This window comes from Gadus morhua, chromosome 21, assembly GCF_902167405.1.
Source record: "Gadus morhua chromosome 21, gadMor3.0, whole genome shotgun sequence".
Lineage (NCBI taxonomy): Eukaryota > Metazoa > Chordata > Actinopteri > Gadiformes > Gadidae > Gadus > Gadus morhua.
In genome coordinates this window covers 13,117,412-13,138,934 of record NC_044068.1, presented here as the reverse complement: position 1 = coordinate 13,138,934, position 21,523 = coordinate 13,117,412, and the positions used below count along the sequence as shown (strand labels likewise).

The 21,523-nt window shown below is 44.1% G+C and overlaps 1 protein-coding gene across 6 annotated transcripts; it reads right to left on the bottom strand.

Moving 5' to 3' along the window:
• Positions 1-8,034: 8,034 nt before the first annotated feature.
• gnpat (glyceronephosphate O-acyltransferase) lies at positions 8,035-21,523 on the bottom strand. 6 transcript variants are annotated; one of them, XM_030345307.1, is made up of 17 exons: positions 21,355-21,523; positions 20,924-21,115; positions 20,433-20,609; positions 20,095-20,224; positions 19,193-19,320; positions 18,519-18,594; positions 17,544-17,695; positions 16,981-17,111; positions 15,173-15,429; positions 13,987-14,088; positions 13,282-13,506; positions 12,959-13,038; positions 12,480-12,620; positions 11,813-11,912; positions 11,430-11,523; positions 11,160-11,221; positions 8,035-9,636 (listed from the first exon to the last, which is right to left on the bottom strand). In XM_030345307.1, the coding sequence occupies exons 1-17, from the start codon at positions 21,376-21,378 to the stop codon at positions 9,593-9,595; spliced, it is 2,115 nt and encodes a 704-aa protein (XP_030201167.1). In that variant the 5' UTR covers positions 21,379-21,523; the 3' UTR covers positions 8,035-9,592. The 6 variants fall into 6 exon arrangements, with proteins under 6 accessions (XP_030201167.1, XP_030201170.1, XP_030201168.1 ...); XM_030345310.1 differs by having other exon boundaries at positions 13,351-13,506; XM_030345308.1 differs by having other exon boundaries at positions 20,924-21,112.

Sequence of the window (21,523 nt, the reverse complement as noted above, 5' to 3'; positions counted from 1 at the left end):
GCCGCGGTCGCCAGTGGGTTAGGCAGAGTGCACACCACTGCACCACTGAGGCGATGACAATACACAATAATCAATCATCAATAAAGAGGATATACATGACATTAAAATGTACGTGTGTATTTCTATTATTTCCCTTATGTTTTTTTTCATGACGACCAATAAAAAACGACACAGTTACCCCTTATAATTTATTTTGACAAAGACAACTGGTTTACCCTTTATGTTTTTTTTCATGACGGCCGATAAAAAACGATAGTTTTTTGCCTTGTGTTTTTTTACATGACGACCAAAGAAAAACAAAGGTGTTACCCCCTATGATTTAGTTGATAAATATCGACAGTGTTACCCCTTATGTTTATTTCATGACGGCCGATAAAAAACGACAGTGTTACCCCTTATGTTTTTTTTCATGACGACCAATAAAAAACAACAGTGTTACCCCTTGTGTTTTATTTCATGACGACCAATAAAAAACAACAGTGTTACCCCTTATGTTTTTTTTCATGACGACCATTAAAAAACGACAGTGTTACCCCTTATGTTTTTTATTTCATGACGACCAATAAAAAACAACAGTGTTACCCCCTATGTTTTATTTGATAAATATCGACAGTGTTACCCCTTTTGTTTTTTTCATGACGACCAATAAAAAACAACAGTGTCATAGATCGATAACAAGCAGAGAGTTGTAAGCACTTTCCACCCTTTTCAGTGGTGGAATTGGACTCCCCAAGTAATGTTATACTTAAAAGGGGCAAGTAAGTTACATATTAATTGAGTCTTTCGGCCTGTAGCATATAAAACAAAATGAAGCAACTGTCCCATATTTCTAACTGCATTTGAAGTAGACATTGAGAATGGCCATGAAGTAGGTCTGTATATGCAGTGTAAGCTTGTCCAGGCCCTGCAAGTCAGGATGGAGGCTATGAATCTGAATGAAAAAGCAGGTAAATAGGTAGTGGCCATCCCCAAAATGCACCAGAATACAGGAAATCAAATCTATTAAATTCCCAAAAAAATATGGGGGGGGGAGAACCTCAGACCCCCTGTCTATTACTGTGCCCCACCAACATGTTTGATCGCCAGCCGCCACTGAGAATGACCAATGGAAATAATTCTCTGCACAATTTGAATTGTGTTTAAATATGCTACAGTAGTCATTTGTTTAGCCTATTCATGTTAAACAATGAGGGTTTTGATTGACCCGAGGGAGAGGGGGCCTTTGATCGAGCGTTTGTGTTTTTTTTGTTTTTGTCATCATTTCTTTATTGGCCTAATCTGAGGAGAAATCTATACCATAAACAGAAATTGCATAGGCCTTTATTACACGGGTCTTCTCAATGCCGTGGAACGCTCCGTTCACTTGCATGGGTAGTAGTCCGGTAACTTGTCAACCCCAGCGTCTTCGGTTGCTAAGTGACGTCAACGTCTTATAGCAGACTATTTCACTGCTGATCAACACTACGAATGCTGGTAACGAATAAATTGTAAAAAGACACACCATGTGAAGTTATTTTCCAAATACGATTTGAAAAGCTTTGGAAGTTTATTTACAACACTATTTACATGGTTTCGGAGTAGTACACTTAGACATTTTAATACAGTTAAGCGAGAAAGGCGACGAAGAATAAGAAGGGGGCGTTCCAGTCTGCGTAAACGGGAACCCCCACCACACGAGAACGCCCAGTTGTGTCTGCAGTGGGATGATATTGGTTTTATTAACACCGCACGTACGCACGCACGCACGCACGCACGCACGCACTCACGCACACAAAAGCACGCAAGGACACACAAACACACACACAATACGCAATATTACCTATTTCACAATAATGAATAAATAATATTTCAAGAAAATATTATTATCGCACTGCCATTTATTAAAAAAACACTCGTTCACATCAAGTATTTTTTATTATAATCAACCTAAAACATATCTAAGCCTACCCATAAATTCAGGCTACCTGTACCCAGTGGGTTAAGATCCATTGGTCTTAGTGAAAACCTGCTTCTTGGTCAGTAGATCTTGCTCAGCGTCACTCCGTCTCTGAGGGACCGTGGACGTGGTGTTCAGCTCTCATGGCTCACCGTTCTTCTTCCTCATCCGTTTGCTCGACGACACGTCAATATTCAAAATAAACCGTGAGTCACAGTGGCCGCAACAAGTTACAGACATAACGTTTATGGTGGTTTGTCTTATAACGGTTCTCAGTTGCTTCATAAAATGATAATGACTCAACCTGTCTCATTTAATTGCTTCTCCTTTTCATTTTATTTTTCTTGTGTTTGTTTTGTGGTGTCAGACACCTCATTGTGTATGGTTCAGTTGCTCTATGTTATATTGGTGTCAGTTTTCGCGTTTGTTATGTTGTTAGTGTATACCTATAAGCTCAATTCTAAATTGTGACAGCTGTGTTATCAGCTGTGTTATTTTTCTGTATGGAGGCGTTCATATGTATTTCCGTTCTGATGACTGGCCCTCAGACACCATTACCCAGACTCCATTTTGGTGACTTGGACACTGAAGGTGTGAACGGATGTGTGTGTGTGTGTGTGTGTGTGTGTGTGTGTGCGTGCGTGCGTGCGTGCGTGCGTGCGTGCGTGCGTGCGTGCGTGCGTGCGTGCGTGTGTGTGCGTGCGTGTGTGCGTGTGTGCGTGTGTGTGTGTGTGTGTGTGTGTGTGTGTGTGTGCTAGAGGTAGGTCACTGGCCGCTGGCCGGATACACCAAGATACACCGGGCAGTGGCCCAGCCTTGAAAGAGTCCCTAGACTTGTCTGACTGCATGTGAGCGCATAGCTTGGTCTAATTTGACATGTGCAAAAAGCTGTCAACCATTCTTTCCCTACTTTGAGTGGAAAGCTTGGAGCTTCAAATGGAAAATGGTCGGGTTGAACCCTCAGGGGGGAAAGGGAATGTAGGGTGGAGTATTCTCATTTTGTGCATGAAATGCACAAAATAAAGTCAAAAGGCAGAAAATACATTTCGGAGAAATGGCCATTTTCTTCACTTTCTTCTTTTGTATCCACTGAATTTCTGGCGAACACAACTGGTCGCGCACAGCAACAACAATTGCACCATGCTGTAGAATCCATAGGCTCCACTTTAGGGAAATGTACCTCAAACACTGTGCTTATCATATTTACAACAGCTATTTTGGTCTCCTCTCACTGTTCATAATAAGGTGCTGTTGAGAAGTTTACCTAGCCCATAATTTTAATTACATCCACATGCCAGTTTAGTAATTAGCAGCAAAATAGCTAATTGTATTATGCTAATTGCACAAGAGTTCCAGCCAAGAAGAAATGCCAACATACAGGGTGTTCTATGGTGTTGATGAAAGATGATTCGGCAAGATTCCAATACAGTCCTATTTTTTGGAGGTTTTCTTTCAAATCTTTCACCCAAGCTTAATAAAATAATCAACATGCAAACCTACTACTACCTACTAGGCTTATACAAGTGGCAAGGCATGAAATACCTCATAGGCAAAAGATTGCTAAAGGCAAACAAAGTATGTAAGTATTAAGGAATGGTCCGCAAAATGATGTTTTGATATTGGCAGCCAATATTCAGAATATTTTCATCATAATAGTTAAATGCTTTGAGATGGCATTAAATGATCAAATTAATAATGCTAATCCCTTTTATCTTGGTATAAATCTTTGACATTGACGATTCTGTTTCGAGAGATTGTGAGACGATGTTTATGTTAGAATATACTTCTTACAGGAACAGAGGCGGAGGCGTAGAAACACGGTGGATGACAGTGGAGTTCACTTAAGAGTTTGGCATTTTACACACATTGCATCACTTGGACCGTGGGGCAATAAACAGCCCTGATTACCCATAAGGCTAAGCTTTACAATAACTACTACGGTAACTCACTTAGCCCAACATAATCTTTGTTGTTCAATACATAGGCCCAACAACGATGTTGACTGTCCAATAAAAACAAAGTATTGTCAGAGAACTACTGGCTTCTTAGCTTAAGAACACGTTTTAAATACAAAGCTTCGACATTTCGGAACCCGAGATATAATGATGACATAAAGGGTTAGGGTAAGATAGGGTAAGGGTTAGTTAGGGTTAGATAGGGTTAGGGTAATCTAAGATTAGGGTTAGGGCTTTATGCATGGCACATCAAAGATAGAATACCCGCAACTTGGTTTTATCAAAACGCCTGTAGCCTTGTAGCTAAATGAGTGTTGCCAGCTGTACTTGGCTAACTTTCAATGACAAGCTGCTGTCACATGTCGGAAAATTTAACCTGAGGGGTCATTCTCAATTTAATCTAAGGATAAAGATGGAAAAAGTTGTATATGGTAGGAGGTTTTATTTCTGTCAATAGCTAGCAAATATCAGCATACCAGGGATTTTTTAGGGTATTTAAAGATATATGGTTGACTTATCTTTGAGTTTGGTTCTCAAAAGGGAAATGTGAAATACATACACACACACAGGTATGATCAGACACAAGCACAAACACAGCCCCCCTCCCACACACACAACGACACACACACACAAGCACAAACAAACACAGACGTGCACACAAGTAAAAGCATCACTCCAACATTATGCACAAACAAGCACAAACACACAAAGATATACACACAAGCTCACACACACGCACACATGCACAAACATGCCCAAGCGCATGCACAAACATAAACACACACGCACACACAGACAGACACACACACAACCACAGCACTACTTCAATTAGATTCTATTGGATTTTATTAAATCTTCACAGAGCTGTCATCTCATGGCAGCAGCCATCAGCAGGATTATTATTTATTTTGCTGTCAAGAACGGAGAGCCCTGGAAAACCCACAGAGACTGAGAGAGAGAGGGAAAGAGAGAGAGAGAGACAGAGACCGAGAGACAGACACTCTGTCTCTCTATCTGTCTTGCTCTCTCTCTCTCTCTCTCTCTCTCTCTCTCTCTCTCTCTCTCTCTGCATACTCATGCCTTTATTAATAATTACATGAACACATCCAACCACAGATTTACATCTGTGTAGGTATGGATTTGTATGTGTGTGTGTGTGTGTGTGTGTGTGTGTGTGTGTGTGTGTGTGTGTGTGTGTGTGTGTGTGTGTGTGTGTGTTTTTATTTGCAGACGTCATCTGCAAATATTCAGTTTCAACTATTTTGGATTTCGTGATTCTATACAATACAGCAAAGATGTTCCACCTTGACAGATGTGAGGGATGGTACTTAACTATGCTTCTCAGGTTGGAATCTGCCTCATTCTGATCCTCCTCACACCATCACTCCTTCACACCCTTTCTCTCTCACTGAGGAAAGTACATGCAAAATCATTTGTAGATATAATTACAAATAATTGGTAAAATGTGCAATTCTGTCAGTAGATATGGCATTTAGTGGAAATCGTCAAGTTCCGTGCCATTTCCACAGACCTTCGGTTTTTAACTGACATTTGTCCAAGACTGAAATGGACAACATATCTAATATATGATTTAAGGCAAGGATATATATTACAAGGTATTTTGATCAAAACAAGAGCTGTTATTAAGTAAACCAACGCAGGATTAAGGTCAGGCTCCGCTCTAAAGAGATCCAATTAATTTTCCCTCAACTGATCTCACTTATCAGCAATAAGCAAGGAAGCTTAAAATATAGAGCAACTTGCAAAATAGTATACCCGGAGGGTTGTGTGCAGAACATTTCCCAAAGACCCTTAAAGGATAATATTGACATTAAACCATCGTAACCATCTCTCCTGTCTTCACGGAAACATCTGTTTCCAAACTAATTTGACAATATCGCTCTGTTGTGCGAATTCTGTCATGTTCACAGGAACATGACCGCCACAAACGTAAACAATAGCAATAAGGTGCTTTGTTCTTTTTATAATACACATTTTGTGAAGTACTAGTATCTGTTAAACTCTGAACTGACCATCCCACATTGAGTCCAAAAGACCAAAGTGCTATTTTTCCATTGTTTATATCCGTGACTCACTCTAAAGGCTCCTGGGCAGTATCAGAACAACGAAGCGTTGTTGGCACATGGTTCGGTTGGTGATGGATTTAATAGTGAAGCCAGAAGATGGTCATGATGGTTTGATCGCCAAGAACTGTACTGGCCTCAACATCCAACCTAAGGGACAGCACAATACACATGATACCAAACACACAAACTAAACACACAAGATACCAAACACACAACATCAAACACAACATAAGATCGATACTAAACAAGATACTAAAACCCATGACCCTAAACACAAAACACCAAACACGAGATACTAAACACACAATAATACCTCACACAATACCAAACACACAACACAAAACACTAAACACACAATACTAAAACACACAGTACCAAACACACAACACCAAACACAAGATACTAAACACATAATACTAAAACACACAATACCAAACACACAACACTAAACATTAGATACTAAACACACAATACTTTGTGCTACACTCACAAAATGAGTGTAGCACAGTGTCATCACATGCCATAATTTCAGCCAATCAAAACAAACCATGAAGAGCAATAGCCGGTGTTTCAGAGGTGGTGCTATCTCCAGGGTCGGATATTAGTGTGGAGTCGCTCCTTCACGTGCCCGCTGTCGATGCTCTCTATAATTCACAGGTTATCCCACCTGCCGCTGATAAGCTGTGGAGGAAAATGAATGTGGTCCACCGTTACACCGGGTGAGCTGAGACATATGCTCCCAGGGTGCATTTCTATTAATCAACTCCTAACATATAGACCTCCACAAACCCCCTGTGGCACCGAACTATAATGAGACATGTTGCTCTATAACACATGGAGCAGCTACCGAAAATGAAAAAATATATATAAATAAATAATGCACAGAAATAAAATACACCGCCTCCAAACCAAAATAAAACACCTTAATAGAACAACACACTCGCAATTTGTTTCCCAGCAACTGCCGCAGGTCAGAAAGCACTTTATTACGCTGGTGACGTGCTTGTGTGTGTTTATAGTTGTGTGTGTGTGTGTGTGTGTGTGTGTGTGTGTGTGTGTGTGTGTGTGTGTGTGTGTGTGTGTGTGTGTGTGTGTGTGTGTGTGTGTGTGTGTGTGTGTGTGTGTGTGTGTGCGTGCGTGCGTCTGTGTGTGCGTGTGTGTGTGTGTGTGTGGTGGGGAGTAGGGGAGTCTCTGCTCTTCAATATAACCCGTCAAGTTGTAGCGGATAAAGTGCTGATATGGCGGTGGCTGACAGCATTATACAACATCACAAGGGAGACGGTTATGGATGGAGGAGAAGGGGAAGTGGTGAACTGAAAGGTGCATGGATGGATGGACGGATGGATGGACGGACGGACGGTGTGTGGACCCGATGGCAGTGGGCTACTGTCGGAGTCAACTTGAGATGCACCTGTAATTTGTCAGGGTGAGACGCCGGGCGATACGGATGGAAACAAAGTGGATTCGCTGGCAGCGCTCTTACTCAGCAGTGTCTCTACAAAACGCATTGGGGAAAAAAAATGCAGTTCAGAAGTATCGTGCGTTCGTGTGTGTGTGCGTGCGTGTGTGTGCGTTAAGCAGGAATTGAGGGGACGAAGATGCAAGGCTGACACCTAGGGGTGGGACTCAGAGCCACACCTTTTTAGAACAGATGTGGCCATAATATGGAGCTCATGAACGTCATCTCCCGGGAATAAATATGGTTCTATCTATAGGATTCATTATCTTATTGAATACCTTGAATTAAAGTCACAAATAACATTTGGCTTCACTTTATGTCTGATAAATGTCCCGTAGTCAAGAACAATGACCTTCCGACTACAGCCAAAGTGCAAAAAACCTATCATAGCGATGTAGTCAATAGGTGCATGCAGCAAGTTTGCGACTTAGCCTACCAATTTTTTTAATTTGCATTTTCTGCTAAAAGACAAACTACAAAACATCCCCCCCATACAAACACTAACCCTAACAGTGATTGGTTGATAAAGGCTTGATTGCCACAGTTAATTATTGAATCACACACCTCTTCCATAAAACACACATTGTATGCAAACTGTCAACATTTCAAAAACAGTTTTATTTACATCATTTCATCCACTCCTTGGCCCATCCCATTGATCTTTGACACAGACACAAGTAAACACACGAGAAGAACACTCAGACAAGGATTAACCGTAAGTTTTAACAACGCTCCCAGACATAGCCCCACTAATTACCTGGTTCTTTGGATGTGTTTAATTTCTTGGTATCTGAACTATAACACAAGTCATTTCGATTCCAACAAAAAACCTAACACAATTATTGCAAGAAAGATTGAATGTTAATTGTACATGAATGCATTGTTGGCTTGTGAATGTGTGTGTGTGAGATACACACACATCGATATATATATATTTTATTTTATTTTATTATAACCACAGTGTAGAGTTTGAGAGTTTCAGGATACGTTTTGTGTATTATCTATATAGGCATTTGTTAGAAAAATATGTAACCAGTATAAAGTACAAAAAGCTTTAGTAACTACCAAATCCCATCGGTGAACCTCATAGAACAGAACCGAGCACAACATTAGTCTACAATGTGTCAGCGGCAGTGTTTATGTGTGGCAATTCGTTTTTAAGGTTTAGCACTTCATATTAAATTGGAAAAGAAACAGTTTTTGCTCCTTTTATAGAACAAAAGGTGAACAACAGGTCAGACTAGCTGTTCTTCCATTAGTAGTTGAGGGGAGTGAACATGATTATTCCTCAACTTACAAAACACAAAAATAAATACATTTTGCTTTATTCGCCCCTATTGCAACCATATCTTTGGTCGCTGTTTTATTAGCAGGCATAATGAAATGTTTCATGAAAAGATTTATGATGTTAGGCAATTGTTAGCAGGCCATTCTGACTAGATACACATGTAGCTATGTCAATGTCAAAGAGTTTGACTGATACAAAAATGCATTTTCTTCTGTAACGGGTTTTACAGTGTATGAATAATCTCCTTTTTCAACATCTTTTTTTTTTAAACTGTATAAATCCACCCCACAAATATATATTAGATACAAATAACAAAAGTGCATTAAGTAAACAAAGCTATTTTTGGCAGAAGCAAAACACAAAAAATAACAAATACAACACCAATTGCATCTAATGAAAAACCTCGACAAATCCCGACCAAATATATCAACCGAGAATAACTCTTATCTCAAAAGTTGGCAGCTTTAAAAAATTAAATAATAAAATAAAATAAAAAAGGTAAGAGGTTATCAATTTGCAGCGCCTTAAAAATCCAAGCACCGCACCTTTCAAGAACGCTTCGAGAAGCTCCGACATGAAAGGAAATAAAGCCGCAGGAAAACACTAAACTGATCTGAAGGGATGTGAATATGCAAAAAAAACAACACTCTGTGACAAATATAAAGAACAGGAGACAACATCTCCACCGTCTCTCCCCAGATGGCGGTTCTTCGGAGGAGTCCCTTTGACAACACAGAGCGGCGAGCAGGCTGCCTTGGTGATCCAACGGGGCCGCCCAGCACGCTAACACACATTGGAGGCGTGCCACTCGGCTTAATGAGGGGAGGGAGGCTTCAGGGTCCCCAGAGACCCCCGCTGGCTGGGGAGCTAGAGGCGCGCCAGCACCGCTTTCTGACTGGGGACTTTACCTCCTGGGAGGGGGGGAGGGAGGGAGGGAGAGAGGGAGGGAGAGGGAGAGGGAGATAGAGATAGAGATAGAGATAGAGAGATAGAGAGATAGAGAGAGAGAGGGGGAGAGAGAGAGACAGAGAGAGACAGAGAGACAGAGAGAGAGAGAGAGAGACAGAGAGAGGGAGAGGGACAGAGAGGGAGAGAGAGACAGAGAGAGGGAGAGGGACAGAGAGGGAGAGGGAGAGGGAGAGGGAGAGGGAGAGAGAGAGAGAGAGAGAGAGAGAGAGAGAGAGAGAGAGAGAGAGAGAGAGAGAGAGAGAGAGAGAGAGAGAGAGAGAGAGAGAGAGAGAGAGAAGAGAAGAGACAGTGAGACAGAGACAGAGACAGAGCAGACAAGGTGCCACCATATGATGTCATCTCAATCTATTTTAGATTTTTGCTTTCTCATAGTCTGCAAGTATACAGACAGATTTCATCGCAGTTGAAAAAGTCACATAAACAGCCATTGCCTAATAGCCCCTTGAGACCCTCCTGATATTTGCGTATGCAGAGAAGCGTAGAGAATGGCTTCTTCCCAGAGGTTAGCAACGTTTTCCAACTCCCTGAGGAGCCACGCGTCAACTAATCCCAGGCAGGGATTAGGCAGGGAACGGTCATCCAGTGGCGATACACTCTTAAGCAGTTGCATTGGATAGATTTTTGACATCTTCACAATGGAGACGTGCAAAGAGACTGGGAAAGGCTACACTGCCTCCTTGTGTGCCCGTTAAAGCTAGTGCAGCACATTTATGTTCTAAGCATTTTCAGTGTGATTTGTTGAAATTATTTTGAAAAACATCCAGACATCAATCAATTAATCAAATGTTCTCGCAAAAAAATAGATAAATAAAAAAATAAATATATATGTGGCTGTGGCCTGTAATATCCCCGCTGTCATTTGGCCTGAATAAAATCATTGGACGGTCTACCTGGCTACCTACCTACCAGACTGCCGTCACACACACACTGCCTGTACACTGATTGCACATGACCGGAGTCTTCCACAGAGCTATGTACCTATTGCTAAATCCATCCAGCCAGTCACATGATTAGTGGGAGTGGCTTTGGAGGGAGGCCTGAAGGAAGGGTTAGGATAGGGATTTCTTCGGTTGGATACCTTCAAAATCTAGTTTACCCTCGCCGGTTCCTGAAAATGGTGTACCCCCGCTTTAACGTGTAATGGACGTATCAACACAGGCCGTTCTGTTCAGGTCCGTGCGGTCTCTCTGCGGCCTATTTCATTGTTGAATGCTTCACTGTACTTGGGAGCCACCATTGATTTTTTACATGTATTGGCTAGGGAGTGAGGCCGGCCTAATCTTAAGAGTGAAAATTGAAACTGTGAACTCGCGAGATCAGGATGGTCTCAAATGGCTAAAAGATGCTTGGCACTGATATTCGGAATTTCAGCCCTTCGGTTAATGCTGCAGGGCTGCATTTTAAAGACTTGTTTTCTAATCACTTGTATGAATGCAAATATAAAGGTAAAAAAATGACTTCCTACCCAGAGTGTCTTCCAAGGTGTTCAGCAGCATCCTGTCCACCTTCAAGGTCACTTGCTCTCCTCTGATTGGTGAAAATAGCACATGGACAAATAAGTACAAGTAATGATCATTTTCCGGAGCAAAATAAAGAAACAAACAATAATTCTAAAAACGCCCCTGCTGCCAAACCCGGCTGCCTGCAGATGATATGGAGAGTTAAGGCAAGATATCGGAGAACTATATCGAGTATAAAATTGGAGTTATATATAAAAAAAAGGGAAAAAGCGTACCCATTGACCCTGCGCACTGCGCCCAGCCGCAGCAGAGCAGCCAGGGCGTTCTTCTGGAGGTCAGACGACAGCGCCTCGCAGTGCCGCAAATTACCTAGGAAAACACAAAAACACACACACACACACACACACACACACACACACACACACACACACACACACACACACACACACACACACACACACACACACACACACACACGAGTACATTCTCCACTGGCAGTTGGGAAAACCAAGATATATATATACACACACTTTATATAAATAAATACATATATAGGTATAGATAAAAATATATCGGTATACATGTCAAAGAGAGGTGTATGTGTAGAGAACAAAAGAAAGGCAAAGCAAAAATAAAAAAGGGGGGGGGGAAAGATTACCTGCTAGTAAAAGTTTGACAGTGAAGTTCCGAACTGCAGGGACAAACAGTTTTTCTGTGAGACTCTCGCTTGCCTCCTCACACAAGTACCTGCAGACCACCTGCACACACAGAAAAACGCACAAGCTTTACAGTGGATGTCTTATCGGTCAGTATTGTTGTTCCCTGCACCCCCTGGTGGCCATTTTTTAAATGGGAAGTGGACTGCAATCACATCCTTCTCTTCTTTACCAGTATGTCCCAACTCAGAAGGGTGCTTTCTCAAGAAAGGTACATGTGTGAAGACATAGAATCACATTGTTTAATGTCCTCCAAAGGGAAATCCAAACCGTATAACAAATGACAACAAAAGTTATGTAGTGGAATACAAAGAAGTGCTCTAGATAGATGGTTGGTCCAAATCTGGACCTTTAAGCAAAACAGTTTAAACTCCACTTGCCCTCCATGAGTTAAACACAGGCGACTGCATGGGTTACCAGTCATTGGCCATTTTGGGGTCCCAGGGAAATCTGAATGCAGCGGTCGGAAGTGGAAGCCGGCAAAAAGGGCCCTCCCCTCAATGAAAGATGAGTGTCAACAAGGAACTTCTTCTTTTGTATAGTGGCCATGAAGTAGCTCAAACAGGGGGGGATTGTTTAACCCTTTAAGGTGTGCGTGCGTGTGTGTACCTGGTATCCCTGCAGGAAGGGCTCCAGCATGGCCGTGAGGAAGGCCAGGGTGGGCTCTCCTCTGTCCGTGGCCGTGAGCTGCTGCTGGGACGCCTGCAGTGCCCCGCTCTGCACTAGCTGCTGGCACGCCTCCTCAAAGTCCTACACACACACACACACACACACACACACACACACACACACACACACACACACACACACACACACACACACACACACACACACACACACACACACACACACACACACACACACACACACACTAATAGTTATGCCAGTTAGGCCATCAAGATGTCCATATTGTAAATAATATAGACTATTGGCATACAATAGGGATGGGACGGGACCATAATCTCCCGGTACAGTACACCGCTTTTAAGGGCTCACGTCCCACGGTACCCTGTCCCATCCCTAGCATACAAGGGGTGTGTGCGGTTAATACCACACACACACTCACACAATCACACAAACACACACACCTGTACAGCCGCACCAGGACACAGGATGAATTCGTTGGCGAGCACGTTTCTCAGGAAGCTGAATGTATCGAACACTTCCTCTGTAGACACAACACAGTCGGAGTTACAACATGACTTAACGCTTCAGTAATCCAAAGCGACAAACAGTGAATTCAGAACTGAACAGGGTTCTTGCTCGAGGGCCGCCTTGTGGCAGACTCCGGACTTGGTGGATCGCACTCGGCTGCGGACCAAACACTGCGCCATTTCTATATATGTCACATCAATATTCAATAGTGCCGGCCTGTGCTAAACCCTCACCCTACGATGAGGCTTCCCCTTACTGTAGGAAGGGCCGTATGAAGCTCTCCCTGTAACATGGCAACACGGCAACACTCCGGGGCGAGGCTCACCCTTCTTGCCGGACGAGGCGGTGTGCACGGCGGTGGCCAGCAGGGCGGGCCGGAGGAAGACGTGCAGCACCTGGTTCCTGTAGGAGGCGCAGGAGAGCACCGCCACCGCTGCACCCAGGAGCCTCTCCTCCGGGGAGGCGGGGCCGGGACCCCCCGCTGGTAAGAGAGGACCAACGTCAGGGGAGCGGTGGCACCAGACGGCAGTATGAAGGCAGAGGTATCGATAGCCCCGTTCACACACGCAGCCCGTGACCGTGGTCTAACGGGATAAGGGGCGGGGAGGTGTGAACCGTGGCTGGAATCTAAAGGACGGCGAATCTGATCCAGCAATATCTCTGAATAAGACTCTGGAACATTACCAGTAAAAGGATTGACAAAAACCCAGAATCAAACTGCAGTGATTCCAGCACAAAGGCAACATGTAGTTTCTCAGAGATTGAAATTTGGTATTGTAACACTGAATTGTAGTTGTCGTTTTACTGTTAAACTTGAAAAAAACACTTCAGTGTCAATTGTGTCAAGTACATGTACTCTTGGGCTTGACGAATAACTCCTTAATACAAAAAAATCGATAAAAATAAATAAAAAAGGTACACAGTCCACAATGCATTGATAGGTAACACCAGGCCTACAAACCTGGTTCCTCCAGGAGCAGCCGGACCCGGCCCTCCGACACTCTGACCAGCCCCTGATGCAGGGACAGGCTGGCGCTGACCACCTCAGACGGAGGCTTGTCATCTGGGGGGGGGGGGGGAGGCATGGGACATGAAGCAAGGGGGGGGGGGGGTTGGAGAGTGAGACAGGGGAGGAAAGAGATGTGATGAGCAGCATAGGGGAGAGATGACTGAGGTTTGAATGGTAGTGGGGGGGAGGGAGTTCAAATGAAGAGTGAACATGCAAATGTCTGGCACATCTGACGGACCGTTTCAATAAGTAACACTCAGCAGCCCTGGGAAATGGGAATTGAGCGTCAGATGCAAACAGCTCAGAACTCTGCTGCATCTTAAAGTGAGAACGGTTCCTTAAACCCACAGACGCTGAAGTGGTGAGGCAGGCCCGTGTCTGTAGATAGAGCTCAGTCGATCAGTCGCCTCTCTCTCTCTGCCTTTGTTTTACCGCGCTAAATAGGCAGCGTGGCGATGAATGCACATCATAACATTGTATTCATTCAAAAGAAAGCGTCTCAATGCGTGGCGCCACACACACGCGCGCGCACACACACACGCGCGCTTACGCGCACACACACACACACACACACACACACACACACACACACACACACACACACACACACACACACACACACACACACACACACACACACACACACACACACACACACACACACCCCGTCTCGTCTGAATGTAAATAAGAAAATCTATCTGGAGGAAACCCTGGATGGTTTCCGTCTAACTCTTCTGTTTGAATGGGTAGCAACAATCTGTCTGTTCAGCCCAGAAGAACAGAAATAATCAAGGTTCCGGTTGCTTTAAATCGATACATTTACCACGGACATTGATACAATGGAATCCACATTTCAAATGAATTTCCACACAGAACTTAAGTATCAACATCGTTTTCCTAAACCCATTACTGAAATGAGTGAAAACTAATTATGTAAAGGATCACAACAATAAATCAGCTAATTGTAGAAGGTGTAAATAGTTTAGCAAACCAAGATTCTATGATCCAGTAATAAAATGCAAAACATAATATTAACTACAATAACAATAATAACTCCATAAAGTGTAATGATACAAATGCATTGGACCGCTCCACTCTTAATGCAGCCCCACGCGTCCCCCCTCCAACGGGGTCTCACCGGGCCAGTGGAGGAAGGCTCCGAGCCCCCTGACCAGGCCTCGCAGCCAGACCGCCCGCTGCGTCAGCTCCTCCAGGGTCATCCCCTGGGGGCGGTGGGGCTCCAGTAGTGGGCCCCGGTAGTGTGCCTGGAGCAGCAGGGAGGCCAGCAGCACCCAGGGCATCAGCACCATGTTCTCCTCCTGGGAGCGCACCAGCCTGTAGGCCACGGCGCTGACGAAGCCCTGGGTGTCCTCGCTGGGCTTCTTGGGGATGAACCTGCGGATCAACACACACATGTGGGGTCACGTAGGGGTCACATAGGGGTCGCATAGGGGTCACGTAGGGGTCACATGTGGGTCACATGTGGGTCACATGTGGGTCACATAGGGGTCACATGTGGGTCACAGGGGTCACGTAGGGGTCACTAGATCTTGACCAGCAATCCTGTTTGGAATAAGAATAAAGAATACTTTGCTGCATCGATGAGAATAATATTTTTTCTGCTTGGATCCAAATGAACACGATGTACTCGTGTTCATTGAAAACCGGGAATTGTCATTATTTGATTCTATATATAACGAGAACATCCCCCCCAAAACGCATAAGTAGCAGCAACCCAAGCTCTCCATCCCAAGAGGCAGCAGCCTTATGGGTGGGCCCTGCACCAACTGAAGTGCTTTCCATTGCAACGCTTTAGGCTTCCGCTGTGGTAATTACTCCTCTAAGCGTTCCCCCCCTTTAGTTTAAAGGAGACATATAATGGTGTTTTCCCAACAAGTAAACATAGTATTTGAGTTCTAGAAAACATGTTTTTGAAGCTGTTTGCTGGAAATAGTTTTTAGGAAAAAGAATCTCGCCTACCGCTATTCCCCTCTGTTTCAGTCCCTTCAGAAAGCGCTGTTTCTGGTGTCTGTAGCGTTGATGCAAATGAGCTGCTGCCCATTGACCAATGAGCTGTCAGACTGAACCACAGCATGGAGGAAAAGGGATTGTTGCCGTTTGCGGACTCCTGGAGCTCTATACCATATAATATAATATAATAATAATAATATTATATATGGGTATTTATTAAATATTATATCCAATATCACGGCCAAAAGCTATGTGCGCCTCGGATGATATTATGAATCATAAAGACTGCGTCTGACGTCTCCGGGAGTACAATCCCTTTCTCCTCCATTTCTCCTCCTCCGGACTGCCACCGAAGAGAAAGGGATTGTTCTCCCGGAGCTTAGCTGTGCAGGGCTGCCGCCGAGTTCCCCCCGTCGGAGCTGCTCGTCCGCTGGTCCACAAAATCTTAGCTATGCTCTGATTGGAGGGGAGTGGGGAAGTGGGAGGTAGTATTCAACTGTGCCCCCTTCCTACGTAGGAGGGGGCGCCGAAACGGACTCGCTCGTTTGGTAACTGTAGGCGGGGTACTTTCAGGAATGCATGTCTCACTCCAAAAATCATGTACAGACTTCTTTCAAAGTTTGTATGCGTGTGGGAGCCCCAGAGAACCCAAAACAACACCCCAAATCCCTGGAAAAGTGTTGTTTTCATAATATGTCCCCTTTAAATATCTGCCCCCTTTTTCTAAGTTGAACCTGCTCGAAGTTCCATCGTTTAAAGGTGGCATATTATACCACCAGGTGTGAGTGTGATTAGCCGTTACAAGCCGTTCTGAGATTCTGCCTCTTATAACATCACAAGTGAGCGTGTCCACCTAGACACTCGGTGTGCAGTTACGGCTAATCACACTCACTCCTGGTGGTACAATATGTCACCTTTAAGATTCAATGTGTTCTCAAGTGGCGGGATCGCGCGGGGCTGCGCCCGAGAGTGTACCGTGGCTGCAGGTTGAACTGGCGGCGGTCGACCCTGCCCTCGGACAGAGTCCTGACAGACACAGCATGGCCGAAGTAGACGTGGATGCTGCCGTAGTCCTCGCTGAGCACCTTCCTGGCTTTGAACAGGCCCTGTGAGGGAGCGTCACCAAGACTGGTCAACACTGTTCAGCTGAGCCAGGGCTCATTTCGTACACAAACACTATAGTACATCTGTTTCTTATATAAAAAGGTATACGACATGCACCATACCATATACCAGGGGTCATCAAGTTAAACTTTGATCAGATAAGCCTAGCCTTAATGCATTGATGATCAAATAAAGCAATGACTATTATGTGGTTAAACTTGATTGTGGTGGGCTGATTTTGACTCATAGAGGATGGGGACTTTGCTACACAGGGGTATCTGACCACTCTCTCAGCCTATGCATCCTTTACCCACCAAGGATTCCATTCATGATTATAATTCATTGTTTTCTAGAGATTCTAATCTAAGACCAAGTGGTTGTGGCTATGGGGCTGGCCCCTACTAGATGCGGGCATGCAGGAAGTGGGGCCTCACCGAGGTGGACTCCTTTGGTTTGGGCACGCCCAGCAGCTCCCTGGCGTACAGGGACTCCTCCAGGATCCTCTCGTAGCTGATGCTCACCGGCACCAGGCTCACGTCAAACACCTCCCCTTTCAGGAAGGGCTCCATGACGATGTTGAGCAGCCCTGAAGCGGGGAGGACCCCACAAAAACAAGAAAGGGCAGAGTCGCTTAGGATAGTCGTGTCTGCTAAACGCAATAATAATAGTAATAATAAACATAAACATACATGGCTTCCTTTGTTACGGCTTCTGAGACTTGAAATATTTGGGCGTACAGCAGAGGATTCAGGTGATGAATGAATACAGACACAGGTCGTTAAGGAGCCGGTATGGTTGTGTTGACAGTGGGGTTCTTGATCCCAGGACCCCTAGCAACACCTAGCATAAGGGCGCTGCCGCGTTCCTCTGTCCCGGGGTGGCCCAGGGTGGAGGTAGCAGATGCATTTCCACAGGGGAGCCACTGTGGCAGTGCATCCGCGGCTTCGGGCAGGGGTTCTGGGGTGAGGGGGGCGCGTTGGGGCTCATGCGGTTATCTGTTCGGGGGGGGGGGGGGGGGTCTTCGGTCATTCGCAGCCGTGCCCTGGTCTCTCTGTGAGGGGGAGGAGCACTGCAGCACGTAGGGATTTGTGTCCCGTTTGCTTGATCATGCTTTTATTCCTGTGTTTGAATAAAACATTATTTGAGTATGTGTCAGTGTTTGTCTTCTGTATATTGTATTCAGTGTTTTGAGGAGGGGACGTTGTATTGAATGTTGGATGGGGTTGTCTTAATGTGTATTTATATGGTATATATATATGATATGACTCAAATAAAAAGCAACGCCACCAAACCACCCTGACCCTAACTGGGTTTAATTCCCGCCCTGGGTCCCACTGGTTTTCCCTGTGTTTGTTCGGGTTTTATTGCCAACACCAAACACTTCAGTGTCAGGGCCAGTGTTTGCTTACCTATCTTTGGAGTCAGAGACTTGCATGTTCTGCTTCTAGTGCCTTCCAGGAAGAACTCCACTGGAGCCATGCCATTCTGCAGTGGACAATTCAAACATTTTGCATGGACCGTTAGGTTAATGACAAGCTCGAAAATGAATGTATGTTGCTTTGCGAATTGAGATCAGTGAATTATTGTTTCGAACCTGCCTATCATAAATGTTTGCCTTATTATGCTTGTATGCCATATTGTGCTTGCCTGCTCCCATAGGCCTGTCAGTTTATCTTTGAATTCGTTCATAACAGATTAATAAAAGGTAGGCCTTTTCTCGGTTATCAGGCTGCTGGAAAACACAGGGGTGTTCACATCAGAGTTCTCTCTTCTTTTTATGATAAATTTTTGTTTTATTTTATGAAAAGGGATATGCAGGTTTACATCACAAAGTTAAGTTGTTTGAAGTATGAACTACGTTTGAAGCATTATTCATAAAAAAACAAAGGCCATTGACAAAAAGAGCCATGGATCAGAACATCAAGAACACGCACTAAGAAATGTTTTGCATTATCTAATGAACTACAAAAGATTGATTTCGAAACGGCGCTTTCTCTTCTTAAGTTAAGGTTTCTCTTCCTATAGATTTGGTTGGGCAGAGCTAAACGCCCAGTTCTGTAAATAGTAAGAGACGGTTCCTCACCCTGAGCATGGTCTTCACATACTCTGAGAACACGGCCCAGTAGAGCTTGTCCCCGCCAAAGGACCGCCGGATGAAGAAGGCCCCGGACATGCGCAGCATCTCCCCCACAAACTTCATCCCCATGAAATCTGCAGGGAGACAATCACAGTTAACACCATGTTGAACGTAGTCGTGAAAACTTGACGTTATATTCGTATTGCAACCATGTACAAAGTACTACACATTAAAGGTTGGGTATGGAATTCACTTTTTTGGCCATTTTTTGCAAAATAACTTGAAATCCTTATCATAACCCACTTACAGCCACAGAGTTAGAAGTACTGACATGAAAATTAAACAAGTCAATCATCTGTGGAACGGGCAGGGCTCAAAAAACTCCAGCCAATGATTTCCAGAGCCATCGAGTTGCATTGGACGTCAATCAAACGGTCACACTGCACTCCCCCTCCCCCGCGCGACCCCTTCGTGCACGTACTCAAAGCTCTTGACCCAGAGCAAGCTTCTGTTTGTTGTTATCCTGCGGTAGCTACTGGAGCTAGCTAACTAGCTAATGGCTCGCTCTCGCGCATCTGTGTTCACTCGTGCATGATTGCGCGTCCATGTACTTGGAATGGGTGGAGTCAGAGTCTGCGTTGAAGGAGAGGGGGTAGGACCATTTTAGTTGTTTATTTTCAAAATCTGCTGGCGTTTCGCAAATCCCATACCCAACCTTTAAGTAAATCAATAAAACAAACACAAACGACATTGTATCAGCCAAAATGCAACTGATACATCAAATCCACAGCCAAGCTGTGAGATATACTAGAAACCATAGGCAAAATGTAAGAGCAACCATGTGCAACAACATAACCAGTCGCCCACATGCAAGTTATTTTTTTTAACTAATTCTGCCCACCCCTTACCCATGCCGGCGGCGATGACAGGCAGCGCCAGGTCGTATGTGTACAGGATGTAGGACATCAACAGGAAGTCCATGTAACTACGATGACTTGGCAGCAGGACCACTGGGTGATCCTGAATGGCCTGCTGGAGCTGAGGGCGAGAGGGGATAGGGTTGAGTGTGCAGATGTCGAGGTAATACCTGTTTGGCACAATTTGACACCATGTAACATAATTAATTGAGTTTCTTATGAATAAATTACATTGCATTGGAATGCATTTTGAAAAACTTTAGGCATGCTCATAACACTGTCGGATTGTGTTTGGAAGCCAATGTCTATTTTATTGCATGTGCACTTACTCTCTGGAGGCCCTCTTCATTGACATGTATGCTCCTAAACAGGGTTTTGAAGGCCTTGGTGAGTGCGAAGGCAAAGAAACGGACGGTGCTGAGTTGAAGGCGGTGAGCCATCTCCTCCAAGATGGCTGAGGCTTCCTCTTGGATGGCGCCAGCCGACTCGCCGGTCTCCTTAGAAACCTGCAAAATCACAACCAAACATTCACGCACACTTTATGGACCTTTCTTTTTCAAAACATAATATAACAAGATGTTTACATCAACTTAATCATCTGGATTGTACCTTTGTCAACCATATCCATGGATGATCAACATGTAGAGACAAAACATACAATACATGACAGTGTCCAAGGGATGTGAACATGCCATATAGACACACAACACCATACAACCTCAGACTCCATTGTAGTTTATTATGTTGGCACGTTATCCTGGTAACTGCATCCCAATACATCAGACCAAATGATGAAACTAAAATTGTAAATGGGTAATACCTGATTAATAACATAGCGCAGCTGATCTGAATGAAGAACCATGCTTTTAAGGACAGTGGTTTTGCATGGTGGCATTCCTTTGTAGAGCACTGGGGTGTAGCATTTGAAGGCATATTTCAAGTCACTAGAGCTCCTCCTTTCCTCCAACATGTCCTCGAAGTCATCCCTCTTCTTCAGCATTGGATCTCTCTGCTAAACGAAACAATAAACTTCATTGTATTCGCTGAATCAATGAGTTTTACCTAACATTTAATTAATACTGCATTGACAAGTTGACATGACTTGTGTATCGTACTCACGAAAAAAAGCAATGTTCTTAATGAATTAAAGTCTATCGCATATGTTTTTTAATCTATGATTTACACAACTTAAATAATAACAGACAGCTGTTGCTCAACTGTTAGCTTAACCCGGGCAATGTGCATACATACCGAGTAAAGAGATATCGATGTCATCGTCTACTTAAATATATTGAATTAAAAGAGCATACTACCGCGTTTGATCTTACTATTTGAGCAACATATAAAATTGAATGTATCGGCGGTGTCACAACTTCGCACATCAGGTTCACAGGGCGGTGTCAAAAAATAACTTCCTTAT